The 20,621-nt window shown below is 42.4% G+C and overlaps 1 protein-coding gene across 1 annotated transcript in view; it reads left to right on the forward strand.

Moving 5' to 3' along the window:
* Positions 1–20,621, forward strand: part of LOC130123300 (spectrin beta chain, non-erythrocytic 1-like) — a 118,835-nt gene that overhangs the window by 94,956 nt on the left and 3,258 nt on the right. The window contains 8 exon segments of the mRNA XM_056292459.1: positions 952–1,109; positions 4,419–4,557; positions 4,915–4,999; positions 7,991–8,187; positions 8,715–8,815; positions 8,970–9,024; positions 17,315–17,517; positions 19,174–19,347. Coding sequence (XP_056148434.1) covers positions 952–1,109; positions 4,419–4,557; positions 4,915–4,999; positions 7,991–8,187; positions 8,715–8,815; positions 8,970–9,024; positions 17,315–17,517; positions 19,174–19,347 — 1,112 coding nt within the window.

Genomic DNA, 20,621 nt, shown 5'->3' on the forward strand with positions numbered 1-20,621 from the left:
ACATACCCACATCTGGCTTCCCACCTGCAGACACAGCCAGTTGTGTCTGTAGGGACGCCTGACAAAGGCGGAGGCAACACAGGGCTTTGAACCAGTAATCCCTGTGTTGGTAGGCAACGGAATAGACCGCTGCTCCACCCGGACGCCCTGTTTTGGATTTTTCTAGCCTAGTTTGTAAAGATAGTGGGGCAGTCACTAACTAACACTTAGGGCTCAGTCACAAACAACCACGAATCCTTTACAGAAGATTAAATCCTACAGATGCATGGGATCAAGACTGAACAAGATACTGGTTTGGATTCTATTAAATTTGAGCTCAGTGTTGTTTTTCTTTTAGTTTTGATGTATACATCATGAAACTGGAGATAATAATCCTTGGCTCTGGTAGAGCGTCTACATAGGAGCTTCAGAAAAAAGAGAATTCACAGCTTTGGACAGAAATGCATCATGCAAACTTGAGATAGCTGTTAACTGCTTATGTCTGTAGTCTAACATTTGGATGCCTGTGGTCAGACTGAATCAATGTCTGTTTGAATTTTGTTAGCTGTAATTTTTTCTCGGAGATTTAAACGGCCTCTTAAACAAAGTATTACAGGTTTACACATCAGAAGAGATTATTAATGTATTCAACTTGAGAGAACTGGACCATTAGCAACTTATTGTCAACCACAGGCCCAGAAATTTGGATGCAGTTTTTTAAGTGCTGAAAGCTTTGAGCCACATTTCTTACAGTTAAAGTGCATTATAAAGCACTATTTACAAAGAAACGAGGAACTCATGAAATCATCTTCGGTCAGTATCTCATTAGTCTGTGTTAACCTAAAATAAAAGGGATAAACTAAAGTCTGATTTTTTTTCTACTCAATTAAGTTTAAATTTTTTTGTTGTTCTTAGCCATTTATTCAGCCTCTTGTGTTTGATATAAACTTCTCCCTATTCTGTGGTTCTCAGGTTTTGGAGGCCTGGAAAACACTTCTGGAGGCCGTGGAAGGCCGTCGGGTGAAGCTGGCGGACACTGGAGACAAGTTCCGCTTCTTCAGCCTGGTCCGAGACTTGATGCTGTGGATGGAGGATGTTATTCGCCTGATAGACGCCCAGGAGAAACCCAGGTAGGGAGGGGGAAGGTGTGTGTGTGTGTGTGTGTGTGCATTGTTTGTTCACAGGGTTTCCACAGATACTTATAAAGTCTTAAATTCTGAATTTTAGGCCTAAAAAGGTCTTAAATTGTCTTAAATATGATTTTAATAAAAATAGACTGGATGATGAAGTTACTTCTGTAATGTTCTTCGAGATGTAACATTTTTTAATTCATAACAATTGTCCTTCATAGCTTTCATACTTTTGCCAGTATGGCTGTGAAGTAGATATCAAACTGGATTCTAAGTGATATTAAAAAAGTCTTAAGTTTAATTTATTGAAACCTGTGGAAACCCTGTGTTTAATAGAAAACTCACTTCATAACACCCTTCACACAGTTTTTGCCCATGGCTACACAGGGAATTGAACCCCTAACCCTTGCAGTGTTAGTGCCATGACCAATTTACAGGATCACTGTGAATTAGTTCTGATTTAAATGGATCGGAAGAAAGTTCCAATACATATTTGTTTTCCTTTGAGGGAAACTGAAAGATAGGTTTTAGGGTCTCCCTATTTCCTCACTCATCACAGAAATCATTAACTCCTCCTTCAGCTCTGGCACAGTCCCCCATTCAGTTTAACTGGCTCCTGTCACCCCCCATCCTCAAAAAACCTGGACTTAACCCTGATATCATGAGCAACTTCTGGCCCAACTCAAATCTCCCCTTTTTGTCAAAAATACTGGAAAGTGTTGTCGCCTCCCAGCTCAGAGCTCACCTCATCTCCAACGACCTGTTCGAACCATTTCAATCTGGTTTCCGCACACAGCACAGAAACAGCCCTCCTTAAAGTCACCAACAACCTTCTCCTCCTCTCCTAAGACTGGCCACCTCACCATTCTCATCCTCCTCGACCTCACTGCAGCTTTCAACACCATCAACCACACCATTCTTCTCTTCCACCTTGAATCCTCCCTCAACATCACGGGTACTGCCCTCTCCTGGCTAAAGTCATTTCTCACAGACAATAGTTCATCAGCATCAACAACTGCACCTCCTTCACTGCTCCCCTGTCCCAAGGCATCCCCCAGGGTTCGTTGCTTGATCCTCCCCTGTTCTTCCTTTACATGCTCCCCCTTGGTAATATCATACGTTGTCATGGTCTCCACTTCTGCTGTTACACCAATGTCACCCAGCTTTACATCGCCACTAAATCCATCACCACTACAACATACTCCAGTCTGACCAGCTGTCTCACTGAAATTAAATCCTGGATGCAAGCCAACTTCCTCAAACTAAATTGTGATAAATCTGACATGATCATAATCAGTCCCAAATCCCTTACTAAAACCACACAACTTTTGCCTCACTATCAATAACGCCACTCTGTCTCCTTCCCCACACATCCAGGGCAGCACAGTGGCCCAGTGGTTAGCACTGTTGGCTGACAGCAAGAAGGTCCTGGGTTCAAACCCCAGGCCATCCCAGGTCCTTTCTGTGGAGTTTGCATGTTCTCCCCATGTCTGTGTGGGTTTCCAGGTGCTCCAGTTTCCTCCCACCATCAAAAAGACATGCATGTTAGGGTTAATACTTCTGTCTGTGCCCCTGAGCAAGGCAATGGCAAAAAGAACTGGAGTTGGGTTAAATGCAGAGGATGAATTTCCCCACGGGGATTAATAAAGTACATGTTAATCTTAATCTAAACATCCGTAACCTCAGAAATATTTTCGACATCAGCCTCTCCTTTGAACACCACGTCAATCAAATCACCAGAACTGCCTTTTTCATATTTCATACTACATCCAGAAAAACAGTGGACACTGCGCTGACATGAGTATCCCACAATGCATCGTGATAGTTAACAAGTTACCAAATGTAAGTAGTAGTTTTCACTATGCTGAGCAGAACCTAGTTAAAATCATCTTTTATCTTCATGTTATGAATTAAGATGTGAGTCACCACACTGGTAGGAGCATCATGCAGCATGTCGTCATGTCGTTCTGTGAGAAAGTAGTATGTCCGAATAGCCATTGTACTTTTAACTCACGTATACAAATAGTACACTGGAAGATAGTACACATATGTAGCATGTAGTACATAGTCGCGATTTCAGGTGTCTTAATGTGATGAACTCAGTGGTGGTATGTAGTGCAGCAGCCAGGTGATTTAGTGAGGAGGTTATTATAGTTGATGTTTGGTGACACAACAAGAGAGGGAGGTTGTCTCAATCTGATGCATGACAATATCTGACCTTCAGACTTTACATCTATACTAGATTTATGCTTTTCAAGTTCTCTCATCCCCTAGAACCTGGCATTTTTTAAACCCTCGTGTCAAACCAGCCACATATGGCATCCGGGTAGCGTAGCGGACTATTCCATTGCCTACCGACACGGGGATCACTAATTCGAATCCCCGTGTTACCCCCAGCTTGGTCGGGCATCCCTACAGACACAATTGGCTGTGTCTGCGGATGGGAAGCCAGATGTAGGTATGTGTCCTGGTCGCTGCACTAGCGCCTCCTCTGGTCGGTTGGGGCGCCTGTTCGGGGGGAGGGGGAACTGGAGGGGAAGAGCATGATCCTCCCACACGCTACATCCCCCTGGCGAAACTCCTCACTGTCAGGTGAAAAGAAGCGACTGGTGACTAGTCTGCAGCCCTCCCCGGATCGGCAGAGGGGGTGGAGCAGCGACCGGGACGGCTCAGAAGAGTGGGGTAATTGGCCAAGTACAATTGGGGAGAAAAACAGGGGGAAAGAAGCTAAAAAAAAAAAACCCTCTCACATACATTGACTGTTCATAATGATGGTGTCATCATGACTTTAGCTTTCCACTAAACTTGAATTATGACCAGAATGTCTCTGAAACCTGGCAATGACAGAAACGAAACAACCCTAATCCATTTTAGTGAGTTTGCTGACATCTACAGGTTAAAAACTATGTAATATCACATTCTAGTATCAGGCTGCAGATAACACATCAGATGTTATAAAATCAAATGATCAGACATTGCAGCATATAGAATTCATGATTTCATACAAAAACATGTTGCGTGTCTTTGAGTCTCATTGCTCTTCAACATGTGTGATAGAGGGGGTATAGGGGGTCACGGTGGTCTGCTGCTTCAGGAAAGAAAATAATTTTTTTTGCTCAGAGTTAATCCAGTTAAAGCAGTTTAGATCTGTTTAGGCTGAAGGTGAATCGCTGTCTCTCTGAGGTTTCCTCAGCATGGGAAGCATCCTGTGCACGTTCACAGCACCGACTTGTACAGCCGTCATTACTACATCGGTTTTTAATCATTTTTACTATCATAATCATTGTTTGTTTGTTTTCTTTTTTTCAGGGACGTTTCATCTGTGGAGCTGCTAATGAACAACCATCAGGGTATCAAGGCGGAGATCGACGCCCGGAATGACAGCTTCACGTCCTGTATCGAGCTGGGCAAAGCCCTGTTGGCACGGAAACACTATGCATCAGAGGAAGTAGGACCAGCACACATCACAATACATGAGAACAGTCAACTCTTTGAACCCTGTCCTTTCTCTGTTTTGTTGTCTCCCTTCTGTTTTGGACCTCTTTCACCCCAGTCAGTCTCCCCGTAGTCCCCAAGCCTGCTGACGTATCAGGAAAATAAACACAAAATGACTTTTTGGAGAAAACTTGTCTGAGAATAAATGGATAATAACTCAGTGTTGTGTTGGTCCTGTCTGATAGACTGCATGTTTTCTTGATGCAACGTTTATCTCCTCTAATCATGTTTATCTCCAAGTCATGTGACCACATTGGCAATGTGCGATCTTTTTTTTTCAACACATTCTCTTCTCATATGTCCTGCTCAGATTAAAGAGAAGTTGCTACAGTTGACGGACAAGAGGAAAGAAATGATTGACAAGTGGGAAGATAGATGGGAGTGGCTTAGATTGGGTAAGGGGATCCGTCCGATCATCACTACATCATCACTATATCATCACTACATCATCACAATATCATCATCACCACATCACTATATCATCACTACATCCTCACTATATCATCACTACATCCTCACTATATCAGTAATACAGTGGTCCGGTCATTACATTAGACCCTGTTTGCAAATGAAGCAGTGCAAATAAAAGAGGTTGAATGGATAACTGAGGAAAAGGAGACCCAAAAACACAATGAAATGTCATGTTGTTTCTCGGGGGCCGGAACCAAAAGAAGAAAAACGAGTTTCATTTTTATCACGTTCCACTGAAAAGCAGAATCTGAGGTAAATCAGACATCGGTGGCAATAAGCCTCAATAAGTAGGCGTACTGACTGGATGGAGGAAATAATACAGATTTCCCATTTCTATGATAACGACAATAGATTACATTTAAGCAATCAAAAACTATTTAATTATGTACAAGAATTATTTTTTCAAGACTTGAGCTCTGTTTTATCCATTCATAAATCCATTCATGAAAAAAAAAAGTATTTTTATTCTTGTTAACTCTTTAAACTGCAGTTGAATGACATCTGTTGATAACTAGACTCTAGTAATTCAAAATGTTTTATTTCTTTGCGTTTATCAGAATAATGTTTTTGGCTTTCTGACAAATACAATTAATTAAGTTTAATTAAGTAGTTAATTAATTAAGTCATCCCACACTTGTGGGTGTACACTTAACAAAAAAAGTCCAGTGAATGGTGGTGAGACTGAGAGAAGACCTCTACCACCAGACTGAAACCAGCCAACAGCATGTCGATGTTTACTCTTCTCAGAATGGGGACCATGATTGCCTGTCAATCAAACCAAGGTCCCTCCCCTCACTAAATCCCACTTGACCATTCTGTGTTATTCTGATATACATCAAATCATGTTTGTGACGATTTAAATAACGGGACCTGTAGAAGATCTGTGACTTCCTACATTTAGACTGGAGACTATTTTGCCTAATCAGTGTCATTAAATCTCATATCTATAGGTGAATGATTAGTCAAAATACCATATAAGAGCATATCAAATGTCACATCTCGTCATTTTGTTTTACCCATCAGTCAAATTATTCAAACAGCTGCAGGCCTTGATTATTTTTGTCGCTGGGGGCTGAACTACTATATTTATCATCTCCAAGCACCTGTTTCACCCGGCCACATCAGTCACCTGATGGTGTTCAGGGATCTTATCATTCACCGATTAAGTGCTGTTTATTGTTCAGTTTACCCAGCCGTACATCTGGAGCCACATCAGCCATCTCTTTTACATCATATTCCCCTGCTCCTCTTGTGCTTTCTCTAGCTAATGGTAATCTCATCCATCCATTATCCAAGCCGCTTATCCCAATTGGGGTCGCGGGGTGCTGGAGCCTATGCCAGCAGTCATTGGGCGGCAGGTGGGGAGACACCCTGGACAGGCCGCGAGTCCCATTTTAATTGTACTGCTATAGGGGATCTACCTGTTATGCATAACAGTAATTGCATCTGACTTGACATGCAGTCCTGGCTATGATAGAGAAGAGGAGGCATATCGGGGGAACTGTGGCTGTAGAGAAAAAACACAGCACACCAGTGATGTGCGGTGAGGTCAGTGGCTGGGTAGGCAGTGGGCATTCACAAATCCAAATTACATCCTTTTGTGCTCTAATGTGTTATAACAATCTGATCCTTCTTAAAGCTAGGTTGATCGGAGTGCAGTTTCCAAAGGTTTTCAATGCTATTTGATACTGAATGTGTGAACTGGACTAGTCGTGCTTGACTAGCGCTGCAGGCAGGTTGTTCAGATCACAGTAGCCAGCACCTACTCACACATTGCCCCGCTCTCTGGAAAACAGCAAACAAGGCAAGCAGTACAGCCTGCAGGTGGTAGCATCGGAGCCACATAGCCACTTATTCCTTATGTACCACTCCGGCTGTAATGATCGGATGATTTTCTGCCCTTTAAGCTGGTGGAGGTCAGGGAGAGCTGGTGTAGGCCTACCTAGCTTGATGGCAAGTCATTTTGCTGGTATTCCAGTTTATTAAAACTCTGAAGACGTATGATGATCGTCATTACTGATTTCGCTCTGAAGTGTAGCTAAACTGCTCAAATTCAAATGAGCTAGCTAGCTTTATTGATAGCGCAAATGTCTATGACATTGTAGCAATTCAGCACCTCGATGGCTCTGATTGGCTCGCACTCCCGCCATAAGCAGCGCCTTTCCTCGGCCATTGAGTTCACCTTAAGCTACGCAAGCAATCCTGAAAAAAAGCAGAGCCTACCCTTTTCATTGAAAAAGTAAGCGAGCTTGTGTGCTACATGGCGTTTCGCTCTTAGAAGTTTAAGGACTTAAAAAGGACAAGGACATAAAAATATCATTAAAAATACGTTATAACAGCATACTTGCAACTGGAGTGAGATTTAGATATGTTAAGAATTTGTTGTATGGTAATTTTGATTAAATTATCACAGGGTAGGCACTGCCTACCCTGACCACACATCATTGCAGCACATGCCTCGGAAATCTCAACTTTCCGAGGTCCGATGCATCATATCAATGCTGACTGAGGGAGCAGAGAATGATATGCACTTTAGCATCCTCCTGCAACAACTTAAATTTAGTTTGCATCATACAAGCTTAGTGTAGTTCAGCGTGTCCTGTAGCTGTCTACATGAATATTTTTAGTTGTAGCTAGATGCCATAATTTGTTTACAAAGTGAATATATGCAATTTGTATCTGCGCTATTCTGTTCATTTGTTTACATTACTTGTTTCCATATCCAGGTTTCATTTTTCCTTTTCTTGTATATTTCTATTTTGTAAAATGCGACACTGCGCTCAGGGGTGACATGTAAGTGCTTCGTGCGAGTACATAAATAACACCCATCTGTACGTAAGCGTCGAAGAAAGGCTCACAAATAGACATTTAAGCATAATGACACCGTCCCTTCTCCCTTCCTTCCTCCCATCTAGTCCTGGAGGTGCACCAGTTCTCCAGGGACGCCGGCGTGGCAGAAGCCTGGCTGCTGGGTCAGGAGCCCTACCTCTCCAGCCGGGAAATGGGCCAGAGCGTGGACGAGGTGGAAAAACTCATCAAACGCCACGAGGCCTTCGAGAAGTCCGCTGCCACCTGGGAGGAACGCTTCTCCGCCCTGGAGAGGTTGACGACGGTGAGAAACGCAAACTAGTATGAGCTATTTCTCACCCCACAGGACCTTTAAATCACCACATCCTTGATCAGCATTACAGTGAGAACATCTAGAGGAAGCTTCTTGAAGTGGAAAAATAATGTTTGTTTGGCAAAAAAAAATTGTTTTGTTTTTAGCAAAGAACAATCCATCCATCCATTATCCAAACCATTTATCCTGCTCTCAGGGTCGCGGGGATGCTGGAGCCTATCCCAGCAGTCATTGGGTGGCAGGCGGAGAGACAAAGAACTACAATAAAATATAACTGCATTATATTTCTTTGCTAAAATTGAAGTATGAATTTGGTAAACATGGAGAAAGCATCCTCTCATTTAAAAATATTTCATCAAGTCAACTCTTAACGATGATGTAAATAAATAAATCACTAAGTCATACCATCAAAAACTCACTAACTAGTCTGGTGCACCCTGTTGAATCGCCTATCTGTCTTTCTTTTATGTCAATCTAAATGTCTGTCTGTCTGTCTGTGTCTGTCTGTGTCTGTCCAGATGGAGTTGTTGGAAGTGAGGAGAAGGCAAGAGGAAGAAGAGAGAAGGAAACAGCCACCACCCACTGAAGCCCCGCCCACTGAACCTTTGCTGCAGCAGAGGTGTGTGTGTGCGTGTGTCTCTGTGTCTCTGTGTGTGTAAATATCATAATTTCTTCGTACCCTGACTCAGTTGATATTGCAAATTCTTTGTTTCTTTTGTGTTTTCTTTCATATTGCTCATCTTTCTTTTTCATTTCCTTCCTTCCCCCCATAGGGAGGGGGAGCAGTTGTCTCAGAACGGGCTGCCGTCGGACCAGGAGTCTCCCAGGGTTAGTTACCGCTCTCCTGCCTACCAGAGATACAGCAATCTGAAGGGTCGCAGGGCCACTGACACACCCTGACACATACACAACACGCACACAACACATGCACTACACATACACCAAAACTCACCCAGGTAAAACTCACACATCAGACATAAATGGTCAAAACACATACACACACTAAAACACACACCACCACCCCCCCATCAGACATACAAAGTCAAATCAGCAGGCCCACTAAAGTAAACTAGAAACACATCCTATCCGAAACACTCACTGTCTCTAGTCACATGTAAGTCAAGTTTATTATCTGGCCCAAAATAGCAAGGTAGTCCTGAAGGGCTTTACAATCAGTACACTACACAACAATACAGGACACTCTATCGCTGGACCCTAGACACGAATGAGGACAAACTCCGCAAGAGAAACCTTATCAGGAAAACTCAAATAAATAAATAAACACATAATCATTAACAAATCAAACCTCAAAACAAATATGGACATGGGAAACGCACATCTTTAAACAAATTCACTCTCACACAAATAGCAAACACAATGGTGGCCCAGTGGTTAGCGCTGTCGCCTCACAGCAATAAGGTCCTGGGTTCGAACCCCAGGGTTGTCCAACCTTGGGGGTCATCCCAGGTCATCCTCTGTGCATGTTCTCCCCGTGTCTGCGGTGGGTTTTCTCCGGGTGATCCGGTTTCCCCCACCATCAAAAAGACATGCATGTCTGCGGTGGTGTAGCGGTCTAAGTATCAGCTTTGTGTTGATCCAGTTGCCCACTGGGGACCGGGGTTCGCGCCCCGGTCTCGTCAGATCCGACTACGGCCGGACTCGATGAAGCAGCAATAATTGGCGACGCCGTCTTCGGGAGGGGGGCGGAGTCGGCTTGTGTTCATCACATGAATGTGTCTCTGTGTGTGTCGGAAAAAGCAGTGGTTCGGCCCGGAGTCGCCTTGTCACGGAAGCGGCAAGGCGACTCCTACGAGACTGCCGGCCGGAGAGACGCAGTTGGTGAACGCACGCAGTACGAGGGTGGGTGTTTGAACTAGAATAGGGATCGACTGGCCACTAAATTGGGGGAAAAATCAGAAATAAATGTAGAAAAAAAAAACAGGACACGCATGTTAGGGGTAGTACTCCTGTCTGTGCCCCTGACCAAGGCATGGCAGGACAGACTGGAGGTGGTCCTCAGGTGCTGCACGGCGGCTGCCCACTGCTCCTAGCTACACAGCTAGGATGGGTTAAATGCAGAAAAGTAGTAAAATAAATAAAAAATCCAAAACATATGTTGACACAGGAAACATGCATGCAAACACACACACTACATATATTAGGCAGACACACACGCTACAGCTAGTCTAGATCCTGTACATGTCCCTCCATACGTCCAAAGCCCATGCACACACACGATAAACGCACCATCAAAAAACACTACAGCTTCCTCACACACAGTAAATACACACTCACAAACTCGACGATGTGCCGTCACACTCACAAATATAGTAACACCCGCTCACATATTGACCTTTGACCCTATAAGCAAATGTCTATGACCTCATTAACTCCGATGGGGAGTGTGTATGTTGTCTTCATTGTATCTCCACACGCTTTGTGATCTAAACCCTGCCCTCTCCTTGATCACCTTGTCTGTTATTTTAAGTGTTTGCACACCCCGACCCATCCCCCCCCCAACCCCCACAGTGTTATGTCTGTCATTTGGAGCGATAGCTTTGCTAACAAGTTTTGGGGGGTTGTAAATGCTAAATCGTTGGTGCTGTCAGGAACATGCAAAACTGAGTTCCTGTGTTAAAACTGAGATCAGTGGAGATAATGATGCTTGCATTCAGAAGAGGAAACCCACTTCCATTTCCCCTTCGACAGATCGTACCAAAGGCTAAGTTGGAGGGGAAGGGTTTGATAGGAAGTGTAAGAAAATTAATGTCTTTATATAATACCCTGTAAACAAAAACAAGTTAACATTTAGAAAAAAACCATCACACCAAATGGAGTAGAAATTTGGAAAAGACTCTGGGGCGCCCAGTGTAAGTTTTTGCACAAAATGCATTAATGTGGATCAAAGCCAAAAAAATGCTTGTTTGAGTCCATCTACAAAATTGACAGATAACGAATAATGTCATCCACAAAACTGCATTTGTGACTTGATTTTGTGGACGAATAGGAAAGTAAAAGTGGACAAAAGTACTGGTTCTCCATTTCGTGGATGAAAGCAAACAAGGTGTTTTTGGATTTTGGTTCCCGGTAATGCATTTTTTGCACAAAATTCAGTAAGCAGCCCATAAAAGAAGAGTGTTTTACAAAGACACAGTTTCTCAGTAGGTAGGAAGACTAGCTGAATGTATGAATCTGCAGTGTGAGAGAGATGAAACGAGTGCTATTTGGGACACACACACACACATACACACACAAAGCTCTGTCTGGTTCTGTTTTTTTCCCTAATTTTCCTTTTCCTTCCCCTTTCCTCCCCTCCCCGTATCCCTCATCCACTCCTCCCTCCCTCTCTCCTCTTCCCTCATCTCTCCACCCTGCCCTTCTCTCTCTCTCAGCCTGACACGTCCGTTATTCTCTCACCCCACCTTCTGGTGTTTCTTCTTGTTTATGTGGTCATTTATAAACTCACCATGTGGAACCTGTACAGCTGAGGTGACAGGAGGCAGGATGTGATGTGGTTCTGACAGACATGCCTGCCGGCCGAAACCCAGTGAGGCCCTCCAGAGCTTTAAAGCCGTGCTGGCTGTCAGTAAAAAAACAAGTTGTTAGTAAAGATTTTGCAGGTGTTTGCACCTGTACCCTAGTTTAGGAAGTTTTATAAAACATGCCACATGGTTGGATATAGTATATAGGCTGCTTTAACGTGTACATGGCATATGTCATGTCCCTGGATTGGATCTAAATATGATTTAGCTCCGTTATATTTATACCCAACGTTGATATGCGTCTCCATTATCCTCGTTGAGAAGCATATTGGGCTTTCCTGCACAAAATGCAGATAACCACGTGTGATTACTTCCTCGTGTAATGTTTAACATTATCATAGAGAACTTAGCACTACACACCCAGAGGTTCTTTAGAAACGTTTGTGATTTCAACTTTCTGTCAGCTTTGGGAGAGGAGGACAGTTTTCTGCAGCTTGACTCAGCTCAGTTGTCATTGCCACCATTGTCCAGGGGACTGTTTGGATGCAGGTGTGAAACAGTCTTTCAGGATCGCTTTAGCTGAGAAACGTCTTCACAAGAGATGAGCTGAAGTGTGAACAGACTCAGGATAGTTACTGTAACGGCGTTCAGAGGTTCAGCTGACTAAACTGAGAAGAAAACTAAAGAAGCTGCAGTAACAATATACAAAATTAGATTAAATTAAGGTTCCTCCATTTCTGAGAAATGTCTGTGACACATGGTGTTTATCAAATCTGCAGGAAACATTATTGTTTTCAATGTATGACTGCTTGTTAGGTTCCCGACACTGTTCAAACTGAACATATGCGTCAGCCAACACATATTTCAATTTACCTAAATGTTGAATGTAGACAGGAAACACAGTTGTGTGTATATACCTTCTTAATGTGCAGTAGAATACATCGCTGACACCATTGGTAGACCTATGTTTGGACAGTCAGATCCTCCCGCCTTTGTCCTGCATCTTGGGTGTATTTATTCTAATAAAACCCCTGTCCAATGTCCATGTGAGACAGGTGCAAACTGGGCCTTAAAAACCTCCAAGATGAAAATATTATTATACTATTATTATAAGTTCACTATATATAGCTCTCTTTCTCCATCTCCTATGTCTTTGTCCTACATCCTAGTTGTGTCTCCTCTCCTCCTTCACACTTTGTCTGTGGAGAACAGTTCTCCTACTCCTCCGCTGTTCTGAACTCATACTGGTTGATAAGTCATGTGTCGATGGTTCGATGGCCGGCAGGTTCGGGAGGTAACAAATTTGGGGGCTCGTCCGGGATAAAACAACAAATAGTACAGGGTTGTCAAAACTGGCAAGTCAAGTCGTCAGTTTTATTTGTACAGCCCAATATCACAAATTTGCCTCAAGGGGCTTTACAGCAACACAACATCCTGTCCTTAGACCCTCGCATCGAATAATGAACAACTCCCTAAAAAAAACCTTTAACAGGGAGAAAAAATAGGAAGAAACCTCAGGGAAAGCGAAAACAAAACAACAATAAACAATGTTGTACCTCTTGTATACTAATCTAATACACATGTAAAGAATTTGACTTGATCAGTTACTGTGATAAAAGGCACAACACACCATTATAAAGTCGGTTACCTAAGAATATATAAATTTAGTAGGAAGCAGAGTAAATCAAGTTTAAAGAGTAAGATATCCTCTATAGTTTGTGCAAAACAAAAAACAATTTAACGAATGGCAAAATATCCCATTGTTTCATTTAAAGATACGTGGGGCTAATTAGAAATCAGACATTCTTTGCATTAGTCTTGCCTAAAGTTGCCAGTCCTTGTTAAAATAACAGGTCTCCAATGGAACAGTAGTTAATATTCTGCATGTCTTTACATACCGTCGTCCTGTCTGTCATGGCATATCTTCAAAATCATTCCATTTCTCCACATACAGCTGAGTCCCATGACTTATCAGCACTTTAAAAGCTGTGTGTGTGTGTGTGTGTGTGTGTTCTTGTATAGAGAGAAAGCTGTCATTTCATTCAGTTATAGTAGTTTGTCATCACCATCTCTTCCTGTTGTCTGAATCAGGCATCAATAGTACAGTACTCCTCCTGGTTTCTGCCACCTAATGTAGTTCAGTAGACCCATTACCGCCAACTCCTCCATTGTTACTAATGGTTTTAATGTTTGAAATTTCTCCATTTCTGTTTAAAGTTTCTGTTGCATGTTCGTCCCATTCCCCAGTCGTTTCTTAACTAACTCACATCCCTTTATAAAACCAAATAAAACCCTGTCAGAATCATGTTTGTCCCCCAGTCTGCATTGTTGTGGTGTTATTGTTCTGTTGCATGTCTTCACCTCTATTATCGATACCTTTTGCTGCCTTTTATTATTATTTTTGTTGTTTTTCATTCCGTTTTCATCCTAGGCTTGTTCTATAAATGCATATTTGTGGTTATTTTTGTTTTACAATGTTATCATTCCTCTATTATTTTTTTTAATTGAATCAAAATACTCATAATTCCCAACATCAATTTTGGCAACAAGTTAAACTTACAAATAGAAAGGAAAATTCAAATGATGATTATGTGCCCAAGTGTTAAGTGTACAGCTGCTATACATACTGCTGGTATTACAGCCCCGGACTGTATTTACCAGTATTTTGGAAGTGGCAGGGAAGATGTCCTTTCTATCTTCCTATGAAAAAGACCATGACTAAAATGTTCTGGGCGTCAGTATCATGGAAGGTTTCTAGTTAACACACATTTGATATGGCTGAGCAGAACATCCTGTTACTGCCAAACTTACACCCTTTAGGTAAAGTTATCTGGTTAAGATAAAACTTGAATGGCTATTATGTAATTGTAAGCCACTTTGAGTAAAAACTGATCATAAGAGTTAGGCTAAGTAACACTATTAATGTATAAAAAACTATATTTATATGTTACATTAAATAAGTATGATAAATGTAGTGATAGATTTGACTTTCTGACAGGATTTGTTTTGGTCCAGTAGAAGTTGGACTTCATGTTAAGTCCGTAATCCTGTTTACCAGCCATTTAATCTGCATTGTCTTCTCCTCCATTTTGGATTATTAAGTCTCTCTGATAAGTTGGACAAAAGGAAAAATGATGAAATAGGTCTGTCAGTATTTAGAAAATGATTAAATAAAATGTCACAAAATCAATAAAGTCCGCATCAGTAGAAAAACAAAAACAGAATGCTGACTAGAGCTCCTTGGTCACCATAAGGGCTAGCATAAAAATGGATAAATAAGGTGCTCACTGTGAATTATGGGAACCATCATTGAAAGTGTTGGTGATTTAACCAAAATGCTGAACAGAAGAAACCTGTAGTATTAAAAAGCTTGAAATGCAGTGCGTCGTCGACATCTGTGTACGAGGTGGTGAGAGGCATCAGGATGGCGCACGGTGTTTCAGAACCATCCTCATTGGTTGTCTGGGATGTCAGTAAAAGAGCTGTGGATTGGTCCAGCCCTCTGCAGGTTCTCAGTAAAAGCTCCCGGGACCGATCCAGTCGCTGAACGGCTCTTAGCTAGTGTCTGCCATTGGACCAGCTGCTGAAGAGCTCAGTAACCGGGTAATGAGTGACCGGATGCAATGGGTGTGTTGTGGAGCAAAATACTAGGCCAGTTGCATCCTCCCCTCAGATAATGACACTTACTGAGTTCAAGCAATTTTGGGATAATTGTTTGAGATTGTTTTTGGTGTGTTTTTGGTATTTCACTGCCCTCCCCCCTTCCCTTTGGCTAGCTCTTGCTCACCTTGTCTCTACATACTGGCGACCTTGTTATTTTATTTTGGAGTGGTTTTGGTGATTGTGAATGTGTCTTAAAACCTGTTATTAGTGCATGTCTATGCCGTCTTGACTCTCTTTTCTGTTTCAGTGCTGCAAACTTGGAGCTTTCTAACACGCAATTCAACACTACTCAAACAGTTGTTGCGTGAGGAACATCAACTGTTCAAGGCTGCAGTAGATAGAGCCAAGAGATTTGGTCGGGTAGCTTAGGTGCATTTAAGTCTAGTCCACACGTACACTGGCATTTTTCAAAACATAGCCTTTTCTATGCGTTTTGGCCTTTCATCCGCTTGCAAATGGCATTTGCAGATTTTTAAAAATTCCAGTTTCTATGTATCCGTGTGTACAGGTAAAACGGAGCGTTTGGGAAACGATGACGTCACACCTCAATTCGCACATGCCCATGGTCCTCGTCGTCTGTCCACACAAACGAATCACATTTTGCTTTCAGATTCGCCAAAGCGCCTTGAGCTATATGCCAGAAAATTGTTAGATGAATAAAGGCGAAGAAACAAATGTCTATGGAAGCCCAGCGAGGCAAGTGAGGGAAAAAAAATTCTGGGGATCCATTTTCTAAGTCTGATCTAAATTTTCTCGCCTGTGCTTATGATTTAAGAAGAGCTGGGGGAAAAAAGTTCAGGATAATATCTTTTTTTTATATACCTGTTCTTGAGTCATAAACACAGGAGAAAAACAATTGAGATCAGACTTTGAAAATGGGTCACCAGAAATTTTTTTTCCCTCACTTGCCTCGCTTCCGTAGATGTCAAATAACTATAAATTTAAAAAAATTTAGCTACTACTGTTTTTGATTCTAAGTCACGACCAAAGGAAAATGAACTCACTACGTACGCTTAGAATGTTCTTCTCTGGTATTTGACGCATCGTTGATGTAGACTTTATTGCCACCTACGGGCCCGGCATGATTGAGCGTTTGTAGTCATTTTTGCATTCTCGTGTGTATGAAGATATTTTGTAAAATGAAGGTCATGTGGCTTGAATTTTTTTTTTTTAACGGAGGTGAAAATTATCTGTTTAGAAAAATATCCATGTACATGTGGACTACACCTTACTTAAATGTGTTTTGGTCTGGTAATGCCGTTAGTTTAGTTGTCCCGTTAGTTTTAGTATTGAATGCTTAAATTTTTGGCAAATATCACAAGAAAAAGACCGAAAAGCGGTGTTACATGTCTTGTGAGTCTTAAACAAAGACAATGTAGAAATTACAATATGAAAAGTTGCTTAACCCGACAGTCTTGTCACTCTCAAAGATGCACCAAATTCTTAGATTTAGTCCCGTTGTGACTCCTAGGCTGATCTTGTTCTGATGTGTCTCCTGGACCCAGTAGGTCCATCACCAAGCCTGAGTTTATATTTTGTAATACAGGTTTGGTTCCGAGTAGTCCTAAATCTTTATTTACGACTGTCTTTAGCTGGAGAGACCAAATAAAGAATACACATAAGATCACATTCTGTTACTGAAGAAATTGTCAGTGTTGTCTTGTCATTGGCTCATTTCATTCATGTACATCATTGAACAGACCTTCAGAAAGTGTTGTGCATTTGTTAAGGTGACTACACAACCTGTGATGATTCTGCTTCCCCTCTGCATGCCTCAGCTCTGAACTCGGATTTGTTGCTTGTGTGTGTGTGTATTTTCCTGAGAACGGCATTTACCCAGTGTGTGTGTGATCTAAAGCATGTGTGTATGTTAAAGTCGTGGCGTTTGAGAGATGGAGATTGATTGAGATTCTGCGTGCTTCATTCGACCTCACTGCCATGCAAACCTCTGATCTCTCACCTACGTCTTCCAGGACAACGGAGAAGTGGGGGAGGTGGTGAACGGGGTGTCAGAGCCCAGTCCTGGAGGGTCTCCCGGGGCTGCGCGCAAGGCCAAGGCGAGCCAGGCAGCTACCCTTCCTGCCAAAACCCAGCAGGACATACCCACTTCCCAGATGGAGGGATTCCTTCACCGCAAGCATGAGTGGGAGGGACATAATAAGAAGGCTTCAAGCAGGTAGGAAGTCTGACACACACACACATACACACACACATACACACACACATACTGACACAAACACACACTAACATGCTCAAAGACAGACATTTGAATCGTAACCAGACACGTCTTGAGGTTGCGCCTGGCTGCATAGCTGACATGTCTGGAGGCTCAAAAGTCACATTTTGGCGTCCGGGTAGCATAGCGGTCTATTCCGTTGTCTACCAACATGGAGATCGCCGGTTCGAATCCCCATGTTACCTCCTGCTTAGTTAGGCGTCCCTACAGACAAAATTGGCTATGTCTATGGGTGGGAAGGTAGATGTGGGTATGTGTCCTGGTCACTGCGCTAGTGCCTCCTTTGGTCAGTCGGGGTGCCTGTTCGGGGGGGGGGGGGATATCGTGATCCTCCCACGCGCTACGTCCCCCTGGTGAAACTCCTCACTGTCAGGTGAAAAGAAGCGGCTGGCGACTCCACGTGTATCAGAGGAGACATGTGGTAGTCTAAAGCCCTGCCCGGCTCAGCAGAGGGGATGAAGCAGTGACCGGGATGAGTCAGAGGAGTGGGGTAATTGGCCAGGTACAATTGGTAAGAAAATGGGGGGAAAAAATCCCCCCCCCCAAAAAAGAAGTTATATTGAGTTGTGATTGATTCAGCAAAGGCTGCCTCACAAGTCTGACGCGTTCGCGTTGTGTTTGCAACTCCGAATAGCCCAGACGAAATCAGGCGCCTGAAAACACAACAGTGGAATTGTATCATTGAATCGCACTTAAATTCCCCCTCGTCCAGCTAATTTGTTTGCCACAGTACAAATTACAGCTGCCTCTTGCTAAGGCACCGACATGGACAGACAGGTCGGGACTTTAAATGCCTTGGACTCATTTAATTATGGAGAAAGATGAAGAAAATAGGTAGGACTGTCAAGACCAATCGTCAAACATTAACACAAATTCAACACTGTTGACCATTCAACAGTTTTAACCAGTAAGTGTGCCACTGTGTGTGTGAAATAAAAGGACCATTAATGTTTACGGTGGCTAGACAACCACATGTGGGACTAATGAGTCAGACTCGGTGAGTTGACCAAAACAAGTTGAGTGACAGTTGTCAGTTAATACAGAAATAATGAAATATATGGGGAAATAAATGAATGCATAAAGCAGAAATAAATAAAGCAATATATTGTATGTTAATGGGGGAAAATAAACCGAAATAGAAATTAATTACTAAATGTCAAAATGAAAATGAAATTGAATAAAAAAAGTACATGGAAAAAAATAAAGCATTAAACTGATTCCAAAAAATGTGTATTTCTATGTGAATTTACAGATCCATTAATTTGTTTCTGAATATTTTATTTTTTTTAAATTTAATCCCATACTTTTACATTTATTGTTTTGTTATTCACTCATGGTTTTGGCACTCCCAGTGTTCCGTACTTGGAGAGTCGTGAAATGAAAATCAAAAATATGTAATTAAACATAATTAATGACAAATGATGTTGCTTTGGGTACAAAATTTCCCCCCACCATCTGTTTCTGAAACTCATAAGGAACCCAAGCATCACTGCAAATGCATCATGGGATTGGCTGGAGTCTGGGTAAACAGGGATTTTGGAAAATGAGCGTTTGAACTGCAGCTGACCTTGATTCGCCCTCCCAATCTGCGTGCAGGTCCTGGCACAACGTGTACTGCCTGATAAACCAGCAGGAGATGGGCTTTTACAAAGACCAGAAGAGTGCCAGCCAGGGCATTCCCTATCACAGCGAGATCCCCATCAGCCTGAAGGATGCCGTGTGTGAGGTAGCGCTGGATTACAAGAAGAAGAAACACGTCTTCAAACTCAAGTAAGTTTTCAGGCAATGGCCGTCATGTAACAGCCACCCCTTTTGCACAGATCTGGAGTGCAGGAGCTATTTAAGAAAACTTGTCGCATTCACCAGTTTTGTCCTTGTTTGAATTTGTTCGCCGTTAATATCAAAATCTAGGAGCGATGCAGACCTAATGTCGGAACTAATGCACGGAAAGGCTAATTTTAGTATTGAACACAAAAGATGACTAATGGGCATGAATGAATTAGACCTAATAGGCCTAATCACAGCACATAGAAGTGCTGCAAATTTAATTAATTATCAGCTGTCCAGCATCCAACCTATCCTATTGGGGATGATGTGTTTGTGAACAGAAGAACGACTAATGCTGGGACCACTTTATCCAGTACGGCAACTCCGGTCAGAGAGCAGATGCAGGAAACCGTTCCGGTTGCTTATACACGGTTGCACAATCGTTGGTCGAACACATCCACCGACAAATAATGTAACGCTTGAACAGAGGAACGACTGAACAGCTGACTGGTTTCTGTAAGACTGAATAATATAACATAAGCATAAATGGCTAATGCTTAACTAGCATTCAACATGCGTAAACAGTTAACACGCGGTAGCATTAAACAGCTCAGATGTCAAACGTAGGTCACAGATGCTATATAGCACATAATGTGTACTACATACATTTGTCCCACAGAAGCAACATATAATTCACTTTCTTCACGAACGCATTCTCCATTAACGAGGTATATACAGCCGCGCTCACCAAGTTCATGACGTCACGTAACCCCCGTCTGCCTAACTAGGCCCCTACTGACGTGCCTGACTGAAATACAACGTATATAGCCCAACACTCCAAACGAAAGGGGAATTTACAACATATCCTTAAGGGCTTTACACACTAGGAAGGAGTCGGCTGTCCTCCTATGGTCAGTTTGACATGTAAACGATGTGAATTGAAGGTTTGCGAGCATGTGCGTTTAATTTATGAAAAAATACAAATACATCCAACAATCAAGGCGTGTGTGTGAGGGGAAACTTGGCTGGTTAAGAAATGTGTCATGAGTCATCTACTGAACTTAAGATTCATGTTTGACTTCATCACCCCAGGGGTTAAACCCTTTTCTTAGTACAGTGCAAATGACACACAGGTTTTAAATTTACTCTCCAAAATTCTTAATAAGATATGGGAACTACAACTTGCAGAACCAAGCTACCGGGCTTAACACAAAATCTGTTTAGTCTGCATTAGTGAGTCACGATGGAAAATCCAAATCTTATAATAGGTATGTAAT

The sequence above is a fragment of the Lampris incognitus genome, chromosome 13 (assembly GCF_029633865.1).
Source record: "Lampris incognitus isolate fLamInc1 chromosome 13, fLamInc1.hap2, whole genome shotgun sequence".
Taxonomy (NCBI): domain Eukaryota; kingdom Metazoa; phylum Chordata; class Actinopteri; order Lampriformes; family Lampridae; genus Lampris; species Lampris incognitus.